Consider the following 27,750-nt stretch of genomic DNA (forward strand, 5'->3'; position numbering starts at 1 on the left):
GACCTGCCTGGTGGATGTGGGGCAGGCTGTGGATGTAGTCTACCTGGTCTTCAGCAAGGTCTTTGACACCGTCCCCCACAGCAAACTTCTGGCCAAGCTGGCAGCCTGGGGCTTGGACAGGAGCACTGTGTGTTGGGTTAAGAACTGGCTGGAGGGCTGAGCCCAGAGAGTGGTGGTGAATGGTGCCACATCCAGCTGGCATTCAGACGCTAGTGGTGTCCCCCAGGGATCAGTGCTGGGCCCCATCCTGTTCAATATCTTTATTGATGATCTGGATGAGGGGATTGAGTCCATCATCAGTAAGTTTGCAGATGACACCAAGCTGGGAGCAGGTGTCAATCTGTTAGAGGGTAGGAGGGCTCTGCAGAGGGACCTTGACAGGCTGGACAGATGGGCAGAGTCCAACGGCATGAGATTCAACAAGTCCAAGTGCCAGGTTCTGCACTTTGGCCACAACAACCCCATGCAGAGCTACAGGCTGGGGTCAGAGTGGCTGCAGAGCAGCCAGGCAGAAAGGGACCTGGGGGTACTGGTTGACAGCAACTGAACATGAGCCAGCAGTGTGCCCAGGTGGCCAAGAAGGCCAATGGCATCCTGGCCTGCATCAGGAATAGTGTGGCCAGCAGGAGCAGGGAAGTCATTCTGCCCCTGTACTCAGCACTGGTTAGGCCACACCTTGAGTACTGTGTCCAGTTCTGGGCCCCTCAGTTCAAGAAAGATGTTGAGTTGCTCAAATGTGTCCAGAGAAGGGCAACAAAGCTGGTGAGGGGTCTGGAGCACAGCCCTATGAGGAGAGGCTGAGGGAGCTGGGGTTGTTTAGCCTGGAGAAGAGGAGGCTCAGGGGAGACCTTATTGCTGTCTACAACTACCTGAGGGGTGGTCTTAGCCAGGTGGGGATTGGTCTCTTCTCCCAGGCAACCAGAAACAGAACAAAAGGACACAGTCTCAAGCTGTGCAAGGGGAGGTTTAGACTTGATCTTAGAAAGAAGTTCATCACAGAAAGAGTGATTTGCCATTGGAATGGGCTGCCCAGGAAGGTGGTGGGGTCTGGGTCCCTGTAGTTGTTTAAGAAAAGACTGGATGAGGCACTTAGTGCCATGGTCTAGTAGATTAGATAGGGTTGGGTGATCAGTTGGACTTGATGATCTTGGAGGTTTCTTCCAACCTGCTTGATTCTGTGATTCTGATTCTGTCATCTTTCCTCCTTGAAGCTATTTTGGTTTGATTACTTTCTGTTAGTTACATTGCCGTTGCAGATTCCAGGGTGATCTTTGAGTTGTATTGCTAGGAGGAGCTGGAAATGTGTGTGGAAAAGAAACCCTCCTACTTTCTTTGAATGTTTAGAGGGCTCATTCCTGCAAACACCACAGTTCCCAATTACCCTCAGGAACTTGGGAGGTGAAGGCAGAACATGCCATTTCAAATCCACTGCTACAAAAATTGTTCTAGCAAACAGTTCTTGTGTTCTTATTTGTCTTGACTATACAGATGGAGAGCTGAAGAAGTTTGCTTTTATCTTGTCACTTTTTTCTTTTTTTCCTTTTTTTCTTTAATCATTGAGATGTGACAGAGACAATCAAGGATCCCCAACAACCTGCTCAACAAATAGGGTGGCGAGTGTTCCTCATCTCACTACTGCGTGGCCAGATCAGAATAGTTGTGCTCTAGGCTGAGCATGAGAAAAAAAGGGACCTGAATGATGCTCAGGACACCACTGGGGATGACAGTTATTATCCAGAGTGGCAGTCTTGGGAAGTGAGGCATCAGGAGCACAGATTTGGAAGGTGCTGCTATGGGAAGAATGTGTTTAAGGGCATGGAGCAGACAAAAAGCAAGTTCTTGCAGTTTAAAGAAGTTGTTCTGGAGGAAAGCTCAGAGGCAATGATGCTGTCCCAGGATGAGGTCTGGGTATTGCCATAGGTAGCGATAGAGGAAGAGGTACTTGTTGTCTGGTTAGTGGTACGCATTGCGTGGAAATCAGAGGCCAACTCTCAGATGGTGTTTCAGATCAGTCTTTTATGTAAGATGGATGGCAAGGCAGAACTGGGATGAGATAATTAATAAGATTATAAAAAATTTTCTCTCACAGCGAGGCACATCAGTCAGTGGCTCAGGAGATCCTTACTTGTGCTGTGACTCATGGCACAATGTAAAGTTTCAGCTCTTTGTAGTCATTCTTCTGTTACTAATTCAAATAATATTTCTTGGTGTCAAAGCACCAGGCCTAACAATTATGAAGATAAACAGATGCATCTTTTCCCTCCCTTTTTCTGTGTATTATACATGGGAGCATCTTACGGAAGACTATCAGTGTTGGTGGTGATTTTTTATTTTATAAGAATATTTTTCTGTCCAAGGCTTACCACTATGAGTCACCAAGTTTCTAACCTTCATCTGGCCCCACATACAAATGTCTCATCTGAAGAAAATGGCAGTTTCATCTTGCTAGTATATTGTTTGAGACTGTAGGCTAAAACTAAGGGAAACTTTCTGCTCAGATGGGTTTCTATCCCATCCAGCCATGTAGGTACCAGCCATATCACACAAAGGCCTCTAGGTTTCCCCACAAACTCCATTCCCTGGTTGCTCTATAAGGCAAAGGAGATTGGCAACTCCTCCTCCTGCATATTGGAGAATGGAAACCAGTGCCCAGATTTGTTGATGTTAGTGAAAAACTGCAAGGCAGAAGTGAACACACACTCATGAAGTGGGGGGCTGCAAATGTAATTTGACTGCTAATCACCTCAAACCATTTTACCTTCAGGACTGAAAGAAGATTTTGGGACAACATTTTTGCAGTAGACTGAGCTTTTCTCCTGAGTCTCAGTTCTTGTTTCTTTCTTCTTCTGAGGGTTAATTCTAAAGCAGCTTGAGAAAATCTTTCATTCTTCTTAGGCAAAGTAGCCTAATGTCAGCAAGATTTTATTACTTCAGAACCTTTTATTTAAGAATGAAAGAGGGAGGGTTAAGGGATAAAAGTTTAGTTGTATTAGTATTTCGTCTAAGCTTCAGATATTAGCATGGCAAGCATGGCTGTACTTGTCAGCACAGGGTGTGGTAAAAATGGGACAGCTTACCAAAAAGCAGTAATGCTTCTACAGAAATGATTTGAGAAAATGTGAATATGGGAGGCGAAAAAAAATATTAAAACCTGCAAATAGCAGTGAAAACCCAAATGTTTTTTACATAACTTTGGTCCATCCTCATTCACATTGAGGTCAGCTATAAACTAATTGGTGATGAAGCATGTCTATATGTATATGCCTTTATGTGATATTTTTCCTTCACTGTTTTTCTGGGTTTACTTATTTGTTTGATGTTTTGCTAAGGACAAGGCTCTAGGTCATTAGTTACTTAATAAAAAATGGGGAGCAGCTTTCCAGTTGACTAAATCTGCTTCTTTGGGGTTTACACTGTTCTTTAGAAAAATCCTGCAGACAGTATTTCTCTGTGTTTGAACTGCATTTGAACAAATGAGGGCTACTTAAACTGCTTTATAATGGGTTCTCCATGGATACCTAATATAAATTTTTTCAGCATGATAAGATCATTAGAGCAGGTTTTCACAAAACCACTTTTACAGAAAAACAGATGGCTGAGGCAAACAATGGCACAAATGAAAGGGTCTATCACAAAAGCTATGCAAGAGAGGGCATTTTGATCTACTCTCACCATATCTATTATAAAATAGTCAAACTCATTTGAAAGCTGCTCTTGTAAGTTCTCCTTACACTCAGAAGTCACATACAGGATTCTGTGATGCACCCACATTTTCACTCTGATCATAAAAAAGAGAAAAATAAAATTGAAAAAAAATTACTATGACATATTCAAGAAATCTGTGGAACTAGCCAGTGTGTGTAAAGTGGCATATGAGCCCTACTCAAGCAACTGTCTATGTAAACAGCTGTCATGGCCCCACCAGAATCATCTATAACCATAAAGTTAGCCAGGTGCTTTTCTAGGTTTTGTCACTTAGCAGAACTTTGCAGACGAAATTTAGGCCTAGGCATTACTGCGCAGCTGCACCACACTAACAGTTTAATCTTGAATCCAAAATTTCTAGCAAAAGCAGTATTTTGAAAGTGAGGAAAAGATAAAGCAAGAACCATGTGACTTCATCTCTCTTTGCCCGTTATTAACTATATAGCAGTCTTTCAGGTTTTAGTTTTGAATTTCTGATATGACTCAGAAGTGACTCTAGTTGTTCAGTTCACTGTCCTACCTGGACAGTTTGAATCCTGCTTTCTGACAGTGTACAAGTTCTCTTCTCCCTTATCACAAACTTGATTGTTTCATTCTTTTCTTAAATCTACTCATCTTCCGAGCACACAGAAATCCACTGGATGTAGAAATGTGCAATAAATTGTTCCAAGAAATTGAATTATAGGAAGTATTAACTGTTGCACAACTGAGATGTGTTGAAAGGAAAGATGAATCTTTTTACTGTGGCACTGTTGTCTATCTAACAAAATTTGATTTAGTTATGACCCAGATTTTGCTAATCTTATGCACACTGAATTGTACTTTATTCTGGGAATGATCCTGTCTGCTGCAATTCTCATTGCCTACCTTGTACGACCAGTGCCTTACTCCAGAATTAAGCAGAGCTGCTCAAATCAATGGAGCATCCCATAGAGATACTATTGATTCTGAGCATGTGTGGAAAAAAAAAAGGTTTGCTTTTCAAGGATAAAATGTCAGCCTCAAGAAGGTCAATAAATGTTTTGCAAGTGATGCCAATGGAGTCAAAATTTTACTCAGAGCATTAGTGCATACAACAAAATGTATGCAATACACTTCAATACAGTTGCAAACTGGATTGTATTTGGATTAGACAGGCTGTATTTTAAGACCAAATGGCAGGTGTCTGAAAAATATGTAGTGAAATATGGACATATTTGCAGAGAAAATTGAAAAGACCAAGATGTCCATGTTACACAAGTTCTGACAGAAACACCAGCAATTAAATCAAACATACTTACCAAATAAAAAGTTTTCATTATTTCTTGTGCTTCCATTTTTACCTGTAGGGCTGCTTGACCTTTCATTTGTTTTCAGCACATATTTTCCCTTTGGTTTTCAGTAGTACAGTTCAATTAGTTGAAATGTTTTCTGTTGGAGAATATTTCCTTAATTCTTAATTTGATGGGAACAGCAGCAATGCATTTAGCAGTCAATTCTGTTGTTGTAGCAGACCTAATGTTATTTTAAGTTAAATCTTGAAGACATCTTTTCTGATCTCTCTTTAGCATTGTCACTATGTACAATGAAACTGTAAGAGTTTTATTGTTACAGACAAGACATGGAGCAAGAAATCTGGCATTCAGAGATCCAGAATTGAAGTCATGTCTTCTCTCCCCCCTCTCCTTTGCTTGGAAATCCAAACTTTCTGATGCTGATTTAATTCAAATGGATCTAACAATTTGACCTAGCTGTAGACAAATTTAACCATTTAGTTAGTGGATGGGCTGGTTAGTTAATAATCTAGTTGAGGCACCTCCTTGGCTTCTGGATTCAGCTTCCTTTTCTGTCAGAAATCAGTGTTTTGCATGCTGCTTTTGCTGTGCTCCCCTTTTGCAGCAGTCATAGGAAACAGCTCTGGGATCCGTACAGCAGCTGTTTTTCTAGGGATCTTGGTGAACTAGTCTGGCACGACTGGAAGCAAATTGGCCTGAAGGCATGCACTTGAGGTCTAGTTCCTGTGATGCTTCTGCTTGTTGGATACCCACTGGACCCTTTCTTTTAGAGAAAGCCTTTCCCTGTTGGAACCTGAGGCGGGGAGCCAGGCTAGGATCCCTGTTGCTGTGCTGGAGTCAGCAAAGGTGTTTCACTCCTCTTCCAGGAAGGGGAAAGTGACAGTGGGGGATGAGGACTGGGCCTGCATCCTGCAGAGCCATAACCACCACCCCTGCGATTGCTCAGAGCCCTGCCCTTAGGTCAGAGGAGGAAGAGGAGAAGGAAAGAGAAGAAAGTGGTGAAGATGCTGATGTAAGCAAAGAAGAAGAGGAAGGAAGAGGAATTACTGCTGGGGATTTTCTTTGCTTTTCACTCATGCTCTGCTCTCTCATCAAAGTTGGAGTCACATTACAAAATGTTATTTTGTGCACCTTTCCCCACCTCCAGATATTGGGTCAGCATCTAGCTAATGTGAAAGAAACTATAAATACGATCAGTGGCTGCTCAAGTTCTCTTTTGCTTCCAGTGCCACATATGTTGGAGCAAAATCTTTGAGCAGGACTGCGCTGGCTTCCTGTTTTACAAATACAAGTATGTTACCCTCCACAAGAAAATGAGTTGTAAACCCTTACTGAACAGAGTTGTGCATAAAGTTACTTAACACCACATAGCCCATAAGTAAACATATCGATTTCACTGTTCTCCTGTGTTTGTAGCCTCAGGAGACAGCCAGAACAGGACTGAAGAATAGTACAACCTGCTGTGATTCTCAGCTGGCAAATTACTTCCCCCTCTCTCAACATCCAACCAGCTTACCCAGGTGCTCCAAGGTGGTGCCTGAGAAAAGAAGGCTTTGGGGGCTTCGACACTTCGCTGGTCTTAGTAGGGAAGAAAAACTTAAGACTATTTTTTTAAACAATACATAGATATCATATTTATTAGGTTTGATAAGCATAATGAAAAGATTTATGATGTTTTTCCTGAACAGATAATATTACACAAAGAATTGTGAGCCATTTCATACAAAGTGCTTTCTCAGCTCCATTTTGTTTTATTTTTCTTCCAACTAGAAGACATTTTCTTTATGTATTTGCAAGTTCTTGTCTGACTATTCCATGTCACATATACTCTTCCCATTGGTCTGACATGCCTCTCATGCTTATTGATCAATGTTAGAAGAGGCTTCATAAAAGTGAATGGAGTGAAGTGCTTTTTTTTAAAAAAAAATACAGGTTAAGTCCTGGGCCTTTATTCTTTTTAGGTACTCAGATGTTTTACTGAAAAATTTTTCTACCTCTTCCTCTTTGCAGTAAGGTACACATAGTCACAAAATTGCAAATATGTTACAAGCTAGTAATCCTCTGTAGCTAAGGATTACAATGAGACTTCTTTTTCAACTTAGTAAAAGTATTCCCTTTTTTCACTTAGGAGAAGAAACAGAATATCATAAAGTTAGGATTAACAAGGCAGTACCAGTGGAGTCGTTTGCAATATATCGCATCTTGCAGTGCTGTGGAGTGTACGATTCTAAAAGGTGTTTTATGATGTGATTTTCCCTATGAGAAGCTTCATATGAGATGGTAAGGGATATTTATGCACTTTATAGTTATGCATGACAATATACACTCTATACTTTTAAAATACTTGTGAGCAGCAAACCAGTGAAAAAGGACTTTTAAACAAATGTTCAATACCTACAGTCACACTAGATAAAAGATGGACCAGTATAACAGAGCTTTTTAAAGTTGTAGATTTTGATACAGCAGATAAAAGAGGCAGATGCCCATTAAGAAAGCCACACCAGGAGCCTCTTCAAATGAGATCTGTAAGTTGCAAAGGTGGCTTGAAATATCCTCTGCCTCTGCCCTCTTTTTGCTGGTCTCAGCAATGGCATGGCAGGATTTTTAAAGGTTTACTGATACACCTTGCTAACTCTTAAAAATATTTAGAAATAAATATTACATTCCACATGGATGGGTCAAAGTCAAGATGCTGGCCTTCATAGGGGGCTTTCTCTCATTCTTTTCTTGCCCTGTCCTATGGCTTAAGTAAATGAATGAAAAATGGATGCAAAGCTATGAAGTGCTGGCTGACTAATTTACTACTTTGGCAGTCAGTGGATAAGGGTATTTGGATTCCTGAAAAATGTACAAACAAACAAGGTTAAAGATGGTATATACAAAATGGGACTTTTTTGTGATCTGCTTTCCTTCAGGAAAATTATATATGTTGTTTTGTTTATTGGCAGTTTAAAAAGCTTTTCTAAATTTAATTAGACATATGAATGCATTTAAGATGCAATGGAATCCACATACACCCCAGTCATGGGAATGAATGAGGAAACACCAGGGGTTTTTATGTTTAGACTTTATCTAACCAACTCACGTCACATATAATGGTCCAAAAAGAGCAGAGAACTTTATTGCAAAAAGCAGTACCATTTTTCTACACATACTGGGAAAGTTTCCAGCCTTTTCTACTAACATCCAAAGACAATATTCTGGAAAACATAGCTGGTCTGTCAGATATCTCTGGAATATGAATGCATTTTCTCTTGTACTTATGGGGAAGAATAAAAGTATGTGGGCTTCACATTACCCAAGATCTGATCTTCGTAATTAGGAAGGCAGCAGAAGAAGAATCCCAGGCATATTTCCATAATGGCAGTAGTCCAGCCAAAGCCATAGGCCCAGCTGAACATATTGACTCCTGTCATTTCAATTTCAGTTGAGAATTTTACTGGATAAATGACCAGGCCCATGATGGAGAACACAGCTGAAGAAACAGAAGAAAACAAAGAAAGGGTTTAAGCTAACACCCATCACATTGCCTCCTTCCTGCAGCTAAACCCATCCATGCTTTGGAGGATTTTAAAACCCTTCTGCTGCAGGGACAGACATTACATTATTTTCCACAGAGAGCTCAAGTGCACACAGGTGAAGTTTTGGATATAGCTGAGGGACATATTAGTTCTAGCATGGATATACTTGGACAAGCTAAACTTCATATACTGCCTTACCAGCAACAAAAAGCAAGCCTCCAATCCCACGTATGAAGTTGAACCGAAGTGTGTCAATGGCAAAGGCTATGATGGCCAGAGCAAAACAGATGACTAGAAGTAGAAAACCAACCAGGTATGTGGCAGCTGCAGCTCTTCCCCAGGCTGAAATGAGAAGGAAGATACATTAGAAGGAACAAAAAAATTACTTGCGGTGTTTTTCTCTGGTGTATAATGAAAGGCTGATTTAAACAAATGTGAAAAGAAGGTCAGGTCCCAAGAAGCAAAGCATGCGAGCTTTCTCTCCTCTTATAGGTGAATCTTTTAGTTCCACAAGAAATCATTCACAGAATGCAGACTGCAAAAAAAACACCAACTTTGACCTCCTGTACAGAATGCAATGCGGCTTGCATGCAACCTTCCTCCTTAGATTTAACAATTAAGAATTGAGATAAAAATTACTGTAAATATGTAAAAATGGACACTCTCCCTCAATAACAAATGCCATTACCTTGGCAGATGCCATAAACTCAGCAGCATTTTCATGGACAAGGAGAATTAGACAGTTCCTGAAATTAATTAAATTCTTCCTTCAAAAAAAAGGTGTTTATACAAGCACTACCATTCTGGCACACAAATGTAAAGGTATGGTGATAGTCTATAAATGTCAGTATTTGGTACTTTCTACCTCTTCAATCTTTGTTTAGCTCTATGTCCTAAATGAAGCTAAAGATATGGAATCTGCTTTGTATGGAAATTTGACCTCTGCTTGTGATCCAAAACCAGAACTGTCTGGGAAAGATTGTTGAGAATATTAGTACTTTCATTTTCAAATTATATAACTTTATGTTACAACATGTGAGAGTAAAGCATATTGTGTTTGCATAACAACTGAAAAGAGTTATTCAATATATTAAGTCTTAAGAGGCAGCTAATTCTCAAAGAGATCCAAGTGTCTCCTCTTCTAAACTTAAAAAGCCCACTCTGACACTTCTTAAATTGTGTATGTAGATGGAACATGTAGTTAAAGTCTGTTGGACATCTACAGACTTCACCCTCTCCGTTATATACTATGTGTTTGTAAGGTGTCAGTCTCTAACCAAGTATGTACAGCAGCAGCACTGAAAAATTATCACAGCCCAAACAACCGTGATGGTAATGACAACTCAAATGCAGTGCATAACCTTCAGTAAAAGTTGCCTTGGGAACTGAATAAGTTAAGATTTTTGATGCCCAGTAACCTGCCAATTTGTTTGATTCAAGCACGCAAGTAATAAAATGCCAATTGTCCTACGTTCCCCCAGCTGGTGTTGGGTAGGCATGAAAGCCATTGTCCCATCCCTGATGTGTGGCACCTTGGTGCTCAGCCTCTCTTCCCCCCAGGCCCTACATCACCTCTGCTATTAGACTAGAAAATTATCATTATTTTCCAGCTCTACTTTTCTTCCCATCAACACATCAAAACCAATTCCCCTTTTTGTTTGCTTTTCACCATCGCCCCCTGCTTTATCATCCCTGCTTCATGCTAGCTATTGTATTACATTTTCAGTTTTGTCCTTTTCCTTTCTTGTGCCAGAAGATTTCTGTTTGCTTCTAGGGCTTTTCAAGTGCACATTTTTTTTTCCTTGCAAAAGCTAGCTGCCTGACATGGCTGAAAAGGACATCATAGATGTGCTTAAATCTCATTTTCTAGCCCAGTATTTTAGCCCAAATTCTTGTTCTGGGGAGCTTGCAAGAGGCCTGGAGGCAGGGTATGCAATGTGGAGGTGCAGGTGGGAGAGCAGAACTTCAGGCAGAGCATCAAAGGAAATATGCAGGAAGAAGACTTTCTTGTACTGCCACAGCTCAGTTTACCCTGTTGAGGATGCTTCTGCTCCCAGCCTCTTTGCCAGCCCTCTAAGCCAGCAAAAATAGGGACAGAGGGCTGTAAGAGAAGTTGCTCAAGCAGTGATGACCTCACTTCTCTTGGATACAAGAGTTATAACTTCTGGCAGAAAGTTGAAATGACAAGGACATCTAGGTTTGAAGGGTTACGTTTGGTGCAAAACTCCGGGGCAAATGGGTGTCCTTTACCAGAGCAGATGGAGCGCAGCTGCTTGCCCAAGAGGCACCATGAGACCTGGGGATTGCATCTCACTCACTGCCTTCACCACTGACAGTCTGCCGAACCTGAACCTTTCTCCCCAAGAGCAGGTGTGGGCAGAGCACTATTTACCAGGGTGGGATGGAGGCTCAGGGACAGTGCCTGGCGGCTGCAGCCACATGCAATGGCACCTTGCCTGTGCCACCATGTCCCTCCACTGGGCTCGCCCAGGTGTTTTTCCTGAAGTAGTGTTGCAAGTGCTGTGACTGTATGAAAGCAGATTGGGCACACACCCATCCCGCCGGGCACTGGCTATACGGCAAGAAGAAACATGCTGAGAGCAGGATGCTTACATCCTTAGGAGGTATTGCTTAACCTCCTAACAGCCAATTTTGTGACTCTTATTTCTACAAAGAGGAGAAAAAAATTCATTCAGTGTTGGAAGAAAATCAATATGCAAGTAGGACAATATTACTGCATGGAAGATTCACTACAAGATTTTTTTGAAGAACAGTACCTGAAGATGAAGAACATCTATCCCTTACAAGAAGAAGCAGTTACCAGCAGCCTAAGACCACAGCATGCACACACAGTGCTTTTCTAGGGTAAAATGTAGCACAATCTTTGTGTAGGAATAACTGGAACTGTTTCTTTAGCTGAGATACTTTTTTTCTCTTCTGCCAATCAGGAGCACTAGAGTAGCTTAGTGTCTTTACCAACAGAACTAAGATTTAGAATTCCGTAAAAATACCAGAATTAGAATAATTAAATTGGTCAAAAAATACTAACACATGAGTGGCTAAGCTGGTCCCAAATATTTACCTATTTTCCAAAGTTGCAGGGGTTTGTTTGCTTGTTTTAAAATAAAGCCAACATATAAGTGAGTTGTTATAACTGCAAAACTTTTTTCTTAAAAATGTGAACAACTGCAGGCCAAAGAATTCATCACAGGTGCAACACCAACTCAAAATACACTTAAGTCTAGAGAGAGGGCAGCTGAAAGCTGAAAGGATCTAGTCCACCTATCATCAGATTGAAAACAAAAACAGAAGGAGCAGCAGGTTACAGGACAGCAAGCAGAGTCTTTGCAAATATTTAGCAATTTGTAAGATCTGTTGTACTGGCCCAAATAAATGGCAGTGATGTTTTGACTGTTTAAAAGTCAAAATGTGCTTGTTAGAAGGAAATCTGTGTTTACGCAAGAGTGTCCTTCAAATACCAGCAGGATCCTGTAATACTTTGTGCTAGTCCTATTCTCCCTTTTCCAGCTCCTCTATCAGCTGAATGAACCCAAATGAACACTGCCAAAGGGTTTGTAGGAAGCTGTACACCGTCCGTTCTTGACAACCTCTTCCAGCTGGCAATTTTCTGGGCAATTTTGTCTTAAAACAAGACCTTGCCACCCCAAACAGGCAAAAGGAACCCATGCCTAACTCAAGCAGCACAAGAACAGTGCTTCTAGTTACGGTGTGCATCAGTGATTTGTGAGAGTCCCAACTACCCACAGTGAATGAAGTAATATGGGATTGCTGGAAAATGAAAATAAGTGCCTGCCTTCTAAAACTCCCTGCTGTGTTTGAAGACCCCTGAGCTAATTTAGAGACCAGAAAGGGTCCACCCCTGCCAGCACATGGCTCACTTCGGCTTATGAGCAAGATAATTAGCTGAGAGAGTATACAATAATAAAGCAGGTTTATTACTGTGATATTAAAACTAAAATCAGTTTAAAGGTAGAATCACTACCTCTTATCTTGCAATAAGCTTTGAATATCTTCTTGCTGACTGCAGCCATAGGGAAGCTGATGGACTCATTAAAGACCCAGGACTAAGTGTGTCTCCGATTCCCTTCCTTCCTGATTTTACTCCCTTGTGTGTTTTCCAGTTTGCAGAAATGTAGCCACAGTCTGTGCTTCACACAGAGGTTAGTAAACTGTCTTGCTCAACAGTAAGTTGAGCAAAAACTTCAGACTGACAGTTCTATTTTTTCCTTAGCCTGTCACATTTTGTGCTTGAATTGGTGCTTTCAAAAAACCAAAACATACCAACAAACAAAACCCAACAAAAACAAACCAAGAGCTGTCATGCCTTGAAAATAGCGTGTGTAATCCACTTCCCCTATAACAACTACAAATTTATTTGTTTCTGATATATAATGTTCACAATGATGTTGTCATGTTTTTCTTGATCTGGTATCCCCAAACCAGAGGAACTACTGAGCTTCTTTGAGTAACATTTTCTGAAAACGGAGAGCTCGGAAGTACTTCTCCTGATCTAATCAATATGAATATACTTCTCCAAATTTTCCTCCTGGCATGAATCTAAATACACAACTAGCACTGCAAAGAAAAACAGATGTCTGTTGCCAGACATCAACAATTATCTACAGGTTCTTACTGACCAACCATTTTATCATGGTGCCCCCTGCAGTGAATTGTACAGCAATATTAGGGAGGATAGCTTTACTTCAAAAGAAACAAAGAAGAAAATAAAATGTAATAGACTAATATTTTGTTCTGTTATCCGTCATACCACCAAGGGAAAGAAACACAAACCCTGTTGTTCTAGCTTCAGTCTTGCCAAGCAGTTCTTACAAGAACTAAAATGTGCCACGGTGGTGATTCATCTCTGTGTTGTACGTAATGAGAATGTTTCTAGGCTGAGTTTGCAGAGCTCAACCTGTTTCACATCCCTCTGATTAAAGGGAAAGAGCATTATTTTGGAAACAAAGCTGAAGTTACTTAGGTTTCTCAACCTGACGTTCATCAGGGTGTGGTGAACTCCACAAAGCACTTTCTTCACTTTGAAAAAGAACTGCTTCAGCCAGGTTTTATCCATTTCATTTTGGTTTGTCCTCATGAAATTTTCCATGTGAAAGTGAGCATGATTGCAGCAGAATGTGTGTTCTCCTTAGCTTAAATCTAAGATGGCCCACCAAACTAATTTTCCCATATTTCAATTTATCACTTATGAGATGTTGGGGTATATACAAGTGATTGTCATCCAGGGCTCTGTATTCCTCATGCTATCTGTGCACTACTGGACAGTGCAAAATCCTATCTTCTGGAAATCATGACTCTCTAACATGCCAACTATAGTAAATTTCTGTGCTCTTTTTGAAAACAAGTGAACACTGAAATCCCTGCCTTTGCTGATCATGATCTGGCATCGAACTACCAGTGTGCTTGTGTGTTTATATACAGGCAAGGTAAATCAGAATCCATTAAACCCATCTTCTTATAAATAAACTACATGTGCAGACTGAAAGCTGCTGTCTGAAAATAATTTCAAAGAAAGGCTATACAAATGAAGAAAATCACGTTAGTCATGAATAATTTATGAACAGAATAAAATGATGGGAAAAATCAAAGGCATGATTGGATGTGTATTATTCTCTGAGCTTCTATTTTCATTGCATCTGGATCATTCTTAAAACAAATGCATTCTCTCAATATCTTTCCCTTGGGGGAGTCAATACTGGATGTTTTCCTTTGGTTGGCTGGGTTTCTGGGTTTTGTGTATGTTTGAGCCCTATCATTTGGAGTGGAAGAAAAATTTATAGTTCTTCTGTTTGGTATTTGTGATGGTTTGAAACTGTCTCTTTAATTTTTCTTTGCAAATTTCAAGCAGAGAAAGTAAAAGAGTGTAAATAAGTTGCCATTGGGCATAAGAAAGCAAAATAATGATTGTTCTAAACACTTCCATTGGATAGATAGAAATGTTTAAGAACTAGTACTCAAAACAAAGTGGGGCAGTCTGCAGTCAGGGCAACTTGCTGGGCTGTCTGGCTGCTGTTTCTTCTTCTCTTCTGGCTGAAGATAACACACTGACCTTGGCGAGCTCAGTTAACAGCCTCTTTGCTTTTACCTAACTAACTGCTTTCTGCCAGGGGGTCTGGGGGGAGGCCCCTGGGAGAGAGGCCCTTGGGAAAGGTCCCCTTTGAGGGGAAGCAAAGGGAGCTTGGTTGTGCTTTTTCTGTTGATTATATATATTTGTAAATGTTGTGAAATTTGTATATTTGTACATATTCATTGCATTTCCTCATAGTTGTAGATTCTGCTTGTAAGTACAGCTTTCATTTGCTTCCAGACTGAGCTAGCCTGGTTATTGTTGGTGTGGGGGGAATTTCAGCTTACACTGACACAGTATTCTTTTTGGTAACTCCATTATTTCCACTTAGCATCACCTGTTTAGAATTCATTGGCAGAGTATTATCTCATAACATGTGAACCACTTTTATGTGAGCAGGAACAGCTTTTATCTTGCCACTACTTTAGAGGGAACCACAGAAGCAGAGAACGACCTATTTAGATTCACACTACGATAATGTTATTGCAAAACTTTCTCAGTGATTAGCAGCAGGTCCAATAAGAAATGATTAGGAACTTAGGCTGCTTATCCCATAATAGTGATTTCAAGTGACAACAGTGAAGAAAGAAACTTTTATGCATTACCTGTCTACCAGTACAACACCATGTGTATTAGAAGAAAGCTATGTCTTTACTTAGTGCTTAGTGCTTAAGTGATAGCTCAAAATTATCTTAAAGGTCTTTTCCAACCATGACAAAAAAATCCATGATTCTATAATTTGGCTTGACAGACTTTAACTCCTTTAAAGCAAAAACCTATTAATTCCTCACTACTAACTTCATTTGCAAACACACAGACAAAGCCTGTGTCCAAGGCTTTATGTACTTTTGCAAACCTCTTCTCTTATTGATGTAAGCAATTCAGCTTAGAAGCTATTCTGACTTTGAGGGGAGGAGCAGTTACATCTTGAGGGAGTGGTTCAAATTCATCTCATTGTAAGCCGAGGCATGTAAAAGATTGACTCAGAAGCTGGCTTCTTCAAATCTTGTATTAATGAAGACTGCTCAGTGATGCTTACTTAGCACTGGGGAGGCAGAAGAGGCAAGAGGGCGTAGAGCCATCCTCAAAGGGAGCACCAAGGGAGTAAGTCAGCTATTAAACATAATGTGCACACAGTGTCTCAAAATTAAAGGTTTGGTGATGAGAGAGTCAGGGAGTACTCCTATCTCACATTATCTTCAGACACTGTTGAATATATTGAGATCATCTTAAGATCAAAGCTCAGTATTATAAACTTTAATGTTATAACATTTTTTCCTCCTATTTTTTTCCTGTTTATTTTAAATTAAGGAAGGGAGGATCAGGTACATAAAACAAGTAAGGTATTGATTAATTAGTACATATACATAACCTCAGTTAATTAGAATAGCAAGATGTACCTGTTCCTTAACTGCTCCTGAGTTAACCTGTTCCTTAACAACTCATGAGTTAAAGGTGGTTTAAAATATTGTATGTGAATTAAACAGAATCAGTTTCCATGATGACACAGGCTACAGACTGGGACTTCTAATCAAATCAGTAGAGTGAAACCCTTCCAAAAACAAAAAACCAGAAAAAAACAAACCAAACCAAACCAAAAAGCCCTTTTAAAGTTTTGCATTCCGAGGACCTTTTGGGGCTGAAGAACACTGAATTTACATCTCATTTCCATATGCACCAAGTATTGTTCTCACTCTTGATTTGCAGTTTTCCTGCTGTGAGGAAAATTTATCCTGGAACCTTGCTGAAAGTTGCCTTTTGCACTGGGGAGTTTCTAAGGGAGCAGCTGTGAATCCATATGCAATTTTCTGTTAGAAGCAAAATTTTAGCATTTGCAAAACAAAAATCCCAAGTACCAGAAATGGTACTTTCTGCTCATAAAATACATCATAAGTGCTATTTAGTCTTCTTGTGAGTGAAATAGCTTTTACAATGCATTCTGAAAGTCTTCATCACTTGCTGCTTGTTGCTGAGGGGGTTGTTTATAAACTGCACAGACTTCCTACATTTGGGTCCTGATTTGGAGACAGTGTGCACATTCAATATGATAGGTGACATTATACTTAGTTGCAGATCAGTATTTCATCAGGAGTGTGTGTGATCTGAAATGTTATTTAGGATCAGTAGAAAGAATCCAGAACCCTCTGGCTGACATAGGCTACCATGTCATTCCACTTTGCACTTCTGGGAACTTTTGACCAATGAGAGATTTTGTAATGCTACTTGACAAAGAAGAAACACAGCATTACAATAGTCATTGGCTTGATGTGTTCAAGGTTGATTAGAACGATGCAAGCTGTCAGTGAGAAGTGATGTGGAAATATGAATAATGAATATGAAATATGAAAAAATAGTGTTCTGAGGGCCTTGTTTCTTTTCCTGCATAGTTCCTTTCCTTTCAGTAACCTGTTTAACTCTACAGTGGAATTCAAAATCCATCTTGCAGCCCTTCATTGTTCAGACCATGGAGAGGTTATTATAGTCCTGCTGTATCAGATTGCCTCAATAAGCTAGAGGAAGAGATGAGGTGAAGAGAAATGAAAATTTAGCTACAAGTTTCCACACATTTCCAACAGAGATGCCTCCTGCGTGGGTGTGAGTGAATGGTATCCCCTCAAGGATTTAATGATCCTGACAACGCATAGTGTTGAGAATCATCACGAAGTCCTCAACACCAGCAGTTCGTATCTCCTCATAGGGAGATGAGAACCCTCCATATGATTACTATTTTCCCACCCAATTTAACTGTAATAATTAAAAGAAGTTTGGATAATAAACAGTGGGATGCCATCTGCAATTGCTTTCTGTAGAGTTAATTGCTGAAGAGCATAACCATTACTTGGAAAAGAGTCTGATTAAATAAATCTGCCACTAAACATATAAAAGGACAAACCCTAAAATTACAAGAGAAAACATGTCAGCAATTGCAGATGAGGAATGAAAATTGCCATGGTAATAAAATGCTCTGGGCTTCATTCTCTTCTATCTCTTTAGTAACAACAGAGTATCTCCTGCAACCTGGGGAAAAACAAATTTAAAATTTCTTTGTTGCACCAGAGTTCCTCGAATATAGTGTTTTTGTGATATTTTCATTACTATAGACATTTAATTAAGCCTATATTTTCTATCATTCTAAGTTTTGGATAATGATTAAATACCCTCCATTATTATATAGCTAATCATGCAGTCTCATTTCTCATTGGCTAGTCCTAGGTAACACTACACTTTTAGGAAGCTGGTGACTTAGGAAATTATGTGGTTTTCTATACATTGTCATTAAAACTGCTAACAATCACTGTATATAAACATAACTGTTTCATGCTACACTCTAGTAGGAGCAGCAACAAGTTTTGGTTTTCAGTTCATCCTGTGTGAAATGAGTGAAAGATTGCCCTGTAATCCAGGCAAGGCACACAGCATAGAGCTGGGCTCCATCCAGCAGTCTCCAGTGGGCTTCCTTGGGCTGGTCAGAAGTTTGCCTAGCCTTTGTTTCCCAGCTGCAAGGACACTTTTCCAAATGTACTTGAATTTTACCAAATTCTGAAAGCCTTTCAGTGCAGAACGTTAACTTAGGGAAAATCTACAACAAAGGCCTCATGACTTAAGCTGGTCCTTGATTCAAAAGCAGTTATTTGTTTACAGAATCACAGAATCATGGAATTTCAGGGGCTAGAAGGGACCTCTAAAGATCATCTAGTCCAACCCCCCTGCCACAGCAGGATCATCTACACCAGATTACACAGGAATGCATCCAGGCAAGTTTTGAATATCTCCAGAGAGGGAGACTCCACAACCTCCCTGGGCAGCCTGTTCCACTGCTCTGTCACCCTCACAGTGAAAAAAATTTTCCTCATATTTATGTGAAACTTCCTATGCCTCAACTTCCACCCACTGGCCCTTGTCCTGTCATTGGGCACCACTGAGAAGAGCCTGGCTCCATCCTCTTGGGACTCACCCTTTACATCAGTATAAATATTAATGAGGTCACCTCTCAGTCACCTCTTCTCCAAGCTAAAGAGCCCCAGCTCCCTCAGTCTCTCCTTGTATGGAAGATGTTCTACTCCCTCAATCATCCTTGTGGCTCTGTGCTGGACTCTTTCAAGTAGCTCCCTGTCTTTCTTGAACTGAGGGGTCCCGAAGTGGACACAATATTCCAGATGCAGCCTCACCAGTGCAGAGTAGAGGGGAAGGAGAACTTCTCTCAGCCTACTGGTCACACCCCTTCTAATCCACCCCAGAAAGGCATTGGCCTTCTTGGCCACAAGAGCACATTGCTGGCTCATGGTCACCCTTCCATCCACCAGGACCCCCAGGTCCCTTTCGCCTTCACTGCTCTCCAGCAGGTCCGTCCCCAACCTGTACTGGTGCATGCAGTTGTTCCTTCCCAGGTGCAAGACTCTACACTTGCCCTTGCTGAAGTTCATCAAATTTCTCCCTGCCCAGCTCTCCAGCCTGTCCAAGTATCGCTAAATGGCAGCACAACCTTCTGGTGTGTCCGCCACTCCACCCAGTTTTGTGTCATCAGCAAACTTGCTGACAGTGCACTCTGTGCCCTCATCCAGGTCATTGATAAATATATTGAACAGTACTGGTCCCCGTACTGACCCCTGAGGGACTCCACTAGACACAGGCCTCCAACTAGACTCCGTCCCATTGACCACAACTCTTTGACTTCTTTCCTTCAACCAGTTCACAATCCACCTCACCACCTGATCATAGAGACCACACTTAATTTCTGTTCCTACATACAGACACCCTCAGATGCAAAAGAGCTGCTAGGACAGCCTGGTTCTCCTCCCAAGCTCTGCTGAGAGGGGGTGTTTCCCAGCCCATCCCTCTGGAAACATTCCTGAATCACTCTTGCTTCAGCCTGAGGCAAGTGAGGGCTTCCCCACGCCTGGGATTAAGTGCTGGCTGTCAGATGTGATGGGAATGTGGGGGAAGGTGGAACAGTTTTGCATAAGCAGCATGGCAATGGAGAAACTTAGCATCTGGTCTGTCCTGCGTAATGAACCCTGGTCTGCTGGAGAAGTTAGTTTTCCAGAGAGGGAGTTGCAGGGTCAGTAGCACAAGGCCTGGGGCAGGTGTTGCCAAGAGAGGTCCTTTGCTCCTCCTGACCACACAATGTATCTTGATGTTGTATCATTAGCTGGGGATTTTCATCAAGTGATTCCCCTTTTGTTATTCCTCCACAGTAATCATAGAATCATAGATTCATAGAACATTCTGGGCCAGAAGAGACTGCAAAGGTCGTCTAGTCCAACCTCCCTGCCATCAGCAGGGACATCCCCAGATAGATCAGGCTGCTCAGGGCCTCATTGAGCCTCAACTTGAGTATCTCCAGGGAAGGGGCCTCAACCACCTCCCTGGGCAACCTGTTCCAGTGGTCCATCATCTTTATAGTAAAGAATTTGTTCCTAACATCCAATCTACATTTGCTCTTCTCTAGTTTGAAGCCATTGCCCCTTGTCCTGTCACTGCAGGCCTTTGTAAACAGTTTCTCTCCATCCTTTTTGTAGGCCCCCTTCAGGTACTGGAAGGCTGCTATCAGGTCTCCCCAGAGCCTCCTCTTCTCCAGGCTGAACAACCCCAGCTCCCTCAGCCTGCCCTTGGAGCAGAGGTGCTCTAACCCTCTGATCATTTTCATGACCCTCCTCTGGACCAGCTCCATCAGGTCCATGTCCTTCCTATATTGAGGGCTCCAGACCTGGATGCAGTACTCCAGGTGAGGTCTCACCAGAACAAAGTGGCAGAATAATAAATGGTGCTTCTCCATAGCAAAAGATTGTCAGGACATATGAGTCTGATATAGGCAAAACAAGGAAGAAAATCTACTTATTAGTGTGGTTCTTGTGAGACTAAAGCAAAATACTTCTTTCCTCAAGAGGATATTACCTTTTGCAACATTCCTTTCTATCATTTATTCTGTAGCTATATTCACCTAGTGTCATATCTGAAGTAATTTTTTGTCCATTATAATCATACTATACTATCCATCCTATCTTGTACTGTTGCATTAATATTCATGGACAAAAATACAACATAGTTACCCATTATTTGCCTGGAAGATAAGATGCTGGAAGGTGTCCTTTTCAGATAGCAAAATCACTTATCCCTCCACTGATCTCCACGGCCACTAATCCCTCCACACATCTTAGGAAAAGGCTGTAATTTAATATTATGATATGAAAATAACTGAAAAACTGGATTCCAATTGTCATGTTGAAATGTCTTTTCCTATTTTTTCCCCAGGATCTCTATTTACATAATGGAAGTAAGCCAATCACTTCAATCTAAATTTTGAGCCTTAAGCTTGCAGTTATTCTGATGGCAGCAGCTGTACATGGAAGAGCTCCAGGGCCAAGTAGAACTTAAGTGGGATAAGTGTAGGCATGAGTTTTTCATCTTGCTGTGCATTAGATTGGAACTAATAAAATAAAATTTATTTATTAATAAAACATATTTTCTCCCAACTAAACCTACATGTTTAAACATCTTCAAAGCCTGCAGTGAAATAATTTACAACTGAAAAAGTGTCTCAGGTCTGAGACACACCTTGTTCAAGAGGCTATATAGCTAAAAATGAAGAAAAACAAAGGAGGGCTGTGCCAGCTTCACAAAGGGATGTAGCTTCTGTGTTTTCTTTGCAAGCTCAGCCATGTCCCAGACAGATACATTGTTTATTATGCTCATTATCTACCCAAAAAGTCCTTGTCTCTGAAAAGGTTCATATATGTAATAGGCTTGAGATCTTTGCTTGTTCGAAGTGCCAGAACACTGCAGAGCTACAGTTTGCATCTCAGTCTTTCATCCTAAACTCCATGCATTTTGACTCAGTGTCCTAATGCACTAGATATTTTTTCCTAAAATTGCTGTTTATTTGAGCTAAATGTGCTTGAAAAGCAAAAGGCTCCTGGTAAAGTCATATGGTTAAAGCAGAAGATCCAATCTCTTGAAGATAACAGTGTATAAACTTTTCATATTCTCACTTTCCACAGAGTTCATAAATTTTGCAAAATACCAAGAGTATGCAGATGCTTTCACAGCAGATAACTGCACAAGTAGAGTTACTCTGTTAGGTTTCTGGAAATAAAAAATAATTAAATCATAGAATCACAGAATTGTCAAGGTTGGAAGGGACCTTAAAGATCATCCAGTTCCAACCTCCCTGCCAGTGGGCAGGGACACCTCACAGTAGATCAGGTTGCTCAGAACCCCATCCAGCCTGGCCTTAAAAACCTCCAGAGATGGGGCTTCTACCACCTCCCTGGGCAACCTGTTCAGTGTTTCACCACCCTCATGGTGAAGAGCTTCTTCCTAACATCCAGTCTGAATCTACCCACTCCACTCCCCCTAGTCCTGTCACTACCCAACATCCTAAAAAGTCCCTCCCCAGCTTTCTTGTAGGCTCCCTTAAGATACTGGAAGGCCACAATAAGGTCTCCTTGGAACCTTCTCTTCTCCAGACTGAATAGCCCCAACTCTTTCAGTCTGTCCTCATAGGAGAGGTGCTCCAGCCCTTTGATCATCCTGGTGGCCCTTCTCTGGAAGTGGTCCAGCATGTCCGTATCTTTCCTGTAATAGGGGCTCCAGAACTGGATGCAGTACTCAAAGTGGGATCTCACCAGAGCAGAGCAGAGGGGGAGAATCACCTCCCTCAACCGTCTGGCTGTGCTTCTCTTTATGAAGCCCAGGATATGATTTGCTTTCTGGGCTGCAAGTGCTCACTGGTGGCTCATGTTGAGCTTCTCATCCACCAGCACCCCCAAGTCCTTTTCTTCAGGGCTGCTCTCAAGCCAGTCGCTGCCCAGCCTATATCAGTGTCTGGGATCGCCCTGACCCAGATGCACGACCTTGCACTTGGTCTTGTTGAATTTCATGAGTTTGGCTTGGGCCCACCTCTCCAGCATGTCCCTCTGGATCCCTTCCCTCCAGTGTGTCTGCTGCACCACACAGCTTGGTGTCGTTGGTGAACTTGCTGAGCATGCACTCAATGCCACTGTCCATGTCACCAACAAAGATGTTGGTCCTAGTACTGATCCCTGAGGGACTCTACTTCTCACTGGCCTCCGCTTGGACATGGATAACCACTCTTTGGGTGTGGCCATCAAGCCAGAATTTTATCCACTGACTTGTCCATCCATCAAACCCATATTTTACCAGCTTGGAGATCAGCATGTCATGCGGGACAGTGTTGATGGCTTTGCTCAGGTCCAGGTAAATGATGCAGGCCTCTTGTCTTCTCTGCAAGGCTTTAATTCTGCCAGTTTAAGCGATTATTCAGAGACTCCAGCCTCCACTGGTACAACCAATGAAACCTATCTGACCCATCTCAGTGATGGTTGGTTTTCATCTTCTGTCTGTGCTTACACATGTATTAAGCCAAACAGCAAATGCGAGAGAAATTACAAACATTGCACATGGACAATTTGATTTGAATTTGCGTATTATATTGGAAAAGAATTGAAAGAATGTTACCATTATATCTAATTATGATAGCACAACGATGCCTATAGTGGGTTAAGATAGCTACATAGTCCAAGTCATATTGAGAATCCAGTCATATTACTGGCAGCTGCTGAGCTACATGTGTGTATCATATATGTCAGTGAAGCCATCCCTGCAGGAAGAACAAATTTCAGAACCTACCCAGCCTGTGGCACATTACACAGGGAAGCTGAGAGTAAAGCACAGATGAAATAAGATGGCCATTGTAGAAAGGGCAGGGGCAAAAGAGAGACTTCATCTCAGTGAAACACTTCTCTCTTTTCTATTTATATCATGTCTTTTGTTTCTGTGCTCAGGAAGGTGTGTAATTGGACTTTGTTTATCCAGCACTCTTTAGCTTGGCACAAGACAGTCAAACATCCCACAGGACATGATACAGAATGCTTATTTTCTATGACCTTTCTGGAGCACTGTGAATAAATGTAATCCTAAAATTATTAAAACCTTAGGCTTCAGCACTGAGACAGGTAGAATCAGGCTCAACACAAGACCTGGATGCACACAGGTGAGATGCTGTCTCAGCCTGGTCTTTTGGAGGCCTACAAGAAGGATTGAGAGAGACTGTTTACAAAGGCCTGTAGTGATAGGATGAGGGGCAATGGTTTCGAAACTAGAGAAGAATAGATTTAGATTGGATGTTAGGAACAAGTTCTTTGCCATGAGGGTAGAGGAGCACTGGAACAGGTTGCCCTGGAAGGTGGTTGAGGCCCCATCCCTGGAGATGTTCAAAGATAGGCTCAACAGGGCTCTGGGCAAGCCGATCTAGTTGATGATGCCCCTGCTTACTGCAGAGGGAGTTGGACTAGATGTCTTTTGGAGGTCCCTTCCAACCCAAACCATTCTATGATTCTACTGAGTCCAGTACTTCTGTGTTAGAAGTGCTGGACTTACTGTGGATGTGATTCATGGTAACCCCAGACACTGCAGGAGCAAAACAGTCCACACAGGGGATGACCTCCCTGGTTTGTCTGTTAGGTGTTGTCCAGTGGGAAGTTGTGTGCACAGCTGCACACTTTAAGCATGTAAGAGTGAGGCAGTATAAAGAAAAAAGTGAAATGCCAAACAGCCATGTAGGACCTGGAAGCAAGGTGAAACTTATATTATCACAAGAAGTAAGGTGAAAGCATTTTCTGTCCAGTTAAAGCTGGCATTCATGACACTGACAGAAGCCTAACATGGAGATCAGGAAGAGGGCTCACAATCCCTTTGCCAAGCATTATGGACTCTCCTGCTCTCCAGTGCCATATACCAGAGGCAAATTTGCTGGCTTGAACTATGCTCATGACTGGATATGATGCATAATAGAGCTGGTCTTGTCCTGGAGCCCTACAGAGGCCTGCTACAATTAACTCTTTACAGCTGAATATTGCAAATAGATGGGAGATTTTGATCATAAATAACAAACTTCCAGGAACCGTTTTGAAAAGCTACAATAAATTATCTCTGAGAATGCGTTTGCAAGTGTTTTTACACTCATTTTCAACAAGAGTAGCTGAGACTCTGATTCTTAGAGAAAATATTCATCCTTTCCATTTGAAACAGCATAAACTGTAAGAATGCCTGAACTTTCCTCCTTACTCAGGCTAGCAGCTCATCATTCACAGTAACTTTTTTCAGACCACAGCCAATAGCAGATATATGGGGATTAAAAAAAAAAGAAAAGAAAAGAAACAGCTTATCTAGAGTGACCCTTCTCTTGGCCCATTCTGCCACACGCAGGGGTTTACATCTTTCCAAGCTGAAGGCTGCACCTGGGTCACCATGCTTAATAACATACTTAACCAAAACTCAGTACAAACAGGAAATTCTTTCATCTTTTAAAGCTTTCTTTCACAACCACAAAGAAACTTTTTCACACGACTCACCTACCAGAGCAATTTCAGTGCAGCATTCTGCAGCCTGACACTCCCTGGGAATATCTTCCTACCATCTTACATTTTTACCTTCCCATTTCTTGATGGTACTCAGCACTATACTCAGCACTAGCTTATCATACTAATGCCAGGCTTACTCATGCAACTTGTTTGGACATTTGATCAGTAAGAGCTGCTAAGTTTTGGAAGCAGTGATTAGTGAGGAGAGGTTAATAGCTTCTCCTAAGAGAGAAAACCTTAAATGCTGTAATACTTTCTGCACTGGTACATTGCCATGTGTGGGCTTTTGTACTATGCAATCCACCATCTAAAGCAACCAGCTTTCTTTCTGCACAAGGCGTTTGTCTTTTTTCATTTTGTTAGTCAAAAGCTTTGATGCATTTTGGTGGCAGTCCCTATTGCCCCTAGCTTCATACATAAATGCCAGGTAGTAGGTGACAAGGTTAGGAGAGTTGAAGGAAGATGTGATTGGAGATGTGACCCACTGCTTCAGAGACTGCTCCACCACCACCACTGCAGATGCTTACCGTAACCCATGAGGGACTCGCAGTTCCAATTCCCCCCCTGCTCAGGCCTCCTGCAGCTTTCCCATAATGAGGCTTGGTGCACATAGGGCAAGGTCTGCGACTCCAGCCAGCCCCTGCCCGCTAGTGCAATGATACCAAAGATGACACCTATGCCTAGGAGCAGGGGTAGGATCCATCTGCACCGCGTGTAGTCAAGGCCGTACTTCACCATCTTCCAGGGCGATGGGAGGCTGGTGGGACAAGGATCGCTGTCTCTGCCACGGGCTCAGCAACGTGAAGCAATGAGTGCTTCTGGAAAGGGAGCACCGGGACCTACCAAAGCGTGTGCCGATGTTTGAGAAAAGCTTTTTAATCAGGAGAGACACAGCAAGGAGGGAGGGAGAGACAGCAAGGAGGGAGGGAGGGAGGGAGGGAGCTCCACCTAGATTTGGATGAGTAAGAGCTGCTGCTGAGCAATAACCAGTTGAACTAGGGAGAAGCTTCAAGGGTAGGTTTATCTGCGGGATCCTCTCTGCCCTGCTGACTAGGTAACAAATCAGGTGCTGTTTACCCTCAGCATTTAACTCTTTCCTTCCTGACACTTCCCACCAGCAGGAGCATCTCACAGCTGTGTTTACACCTTTCTAGTTCCTAAGGGATTTGCATTATGGCAGGCCAAAAGAGGAGACAAGCCAGGGAGCTATTTGCATTAAAGGGTGGTTGCATCTGAAAATTGCCACCTGGAGGCTGAAAGCTGACTTTCTTGGACTCCATTTAAAAATAAAATGCTGTCATATTTATCATAACTGAAAAAAAAATCCCCTAGCTGCTCTAAAACTAAGACAATAAAGACTATGTGACTGTACTCTCTCCTTCTTCGGGACACAGCTGCAGGGGGAAATTACCCAACAAGATTTATCGTAAAAAATACAGCGTGTTGTGGATATAGCCTCAGCAGGAGAACTTAAACTGAGCTTTGATTTGATCATATCTTACAAACACTCCCTGTGCATGGCTCTGGCTGTACGTGCACTGCCTGGGGCCTGTCAGAGCCTGCCTGCAATGTGCTGTGAGAGCGAATGCAGAGGTGAGCCATCACCTTGCCATGCCCCAGGAAGCTCAGCAGAATACAAGGCAGTTTTCTGTCTGTTGGCTCAAAAGCAATATAGCCATGTTCACAGCACTCTCCGTTTGAATTAACATGTTAATATTAACATTAACAATGCAAAGTGGTATTTTGGTAGGTCCCAGACACGTTTACATCTGGAAGCAGCTTGCATCCCTTGTTGATCGAAGCTGGTCTCTGTGGAAAATGGTTAAGCACAGGGGATGCAAAGTATGCTTTGCCTTCATGTTGGATTTTGTCAGGTGAGGCTACAGAATGCTGCCCTGAAATTGCTTTGGTAGGTGAGTCATGTGAAAAAGTTTCTTTTTCATTTACTCAGAGATGTGCTGCTATACTGCAGCTCTCATAGTGAGAGTGACTTCTGTACTGAACTGCAAACTCCACAGCACTTTGCTGAATTAATAGTCATAAATCAATAATGGCCTAAATAAAACAAATTAATAATTTATGATAAATTGATACACTGTAGATGACAGTGCCTGAAGAGGTGTTGAGCTTGTGCAGCCCCAAACTGGGACATCCAGAACAATGAGCTGCAGCACTGTGGAGAGGTGGTAGCCCTGTCATGAAAGCAATTTGAAGAGGTTAATGTGGCATCATGCCTTATCTCTCATCAGAGACAGCTTTTTAGCCTGGTGATAGGTTTGCAGTGCTCTGATTGCTTTGTCCCTCCTTCTCTAGTTGGCTCAATTCTGTCTAGCTGAAGCACCCTGACAGCAGCTCGCCTGTAGTACAAACACCCTGGGGTTCTGTGAGGTCCATCAAGGCTGTTCAACAGGACTCTGTAGGAGCAGGAGATAGTTTTACAGATTTAGGCTTTGAATTTGAATTATATTGAATGAAAAACCCAATTGTGAAGACATCTCATTTGCTGGTTTGGATATAAAATAAGGGACAACCTCAAATATTTTTTGTAAAAGTTACTTTAGGGAACCACCATTTCCTTAGAACACTATGTATCTTCTCTTGTAGTTGATATTCACACTATCCACAAATTCAGTTATCATTAACCTAAATTATTATATTTTAAATGCCATCTACCAGTTCTATAACACTGGGATAGATGGATAGATAGATAGATATAGATATAGATATAGATATAGATATAGATATAGATATAGATATAGATA

The 27,750-nt window shown here is 41.7% G+C and overlaps 1 protein-coding gene across 1 annotated transcript; it reads right to left on the bottom strand.

Annotated features, from left to right (window-relative positions):
• Positions 1-8,239: 8,239 nt before the first annotated feature.
• Positions 8,240-25,726, bottom strand: LOC128980681 (p53 apoptosis effector related to PMP-22-like). Its single transcript, XM_054399152.1, has 3 exons — positions 25,516-25,726; positions 8,699-8,842; positions 8,240-8,454 (listed from the first exon to the last, which is right to left on the bottom strand). The coding sequence occupies exons 1-3, from the start codon at positions 25,724-25,726 to the stop codon at positions 8,240-8,242; spliced, it is 570 nt and encodes a 189-aa protein (XP_054255127.1).
• Between the last annotated feature and the right edge of the window lie 2,024 nt (positions 25,727-27,750).

The sequence above is a fragment of the Indicator indicator genome, chromosome 2 (genome assembly GCF_027791375.1).
Source record: "Indicator indicator isolate 239-I01 chromosome 2, UM_Iind_1.1, whole genome shotgun sequence".
Taxonomy (NCBI): domain Eukaryota; kingdom Metazoa; phylum Chordata; class Aves; order Piciformes; family Indicatoridae; genus Indicator; species Indicator indicator.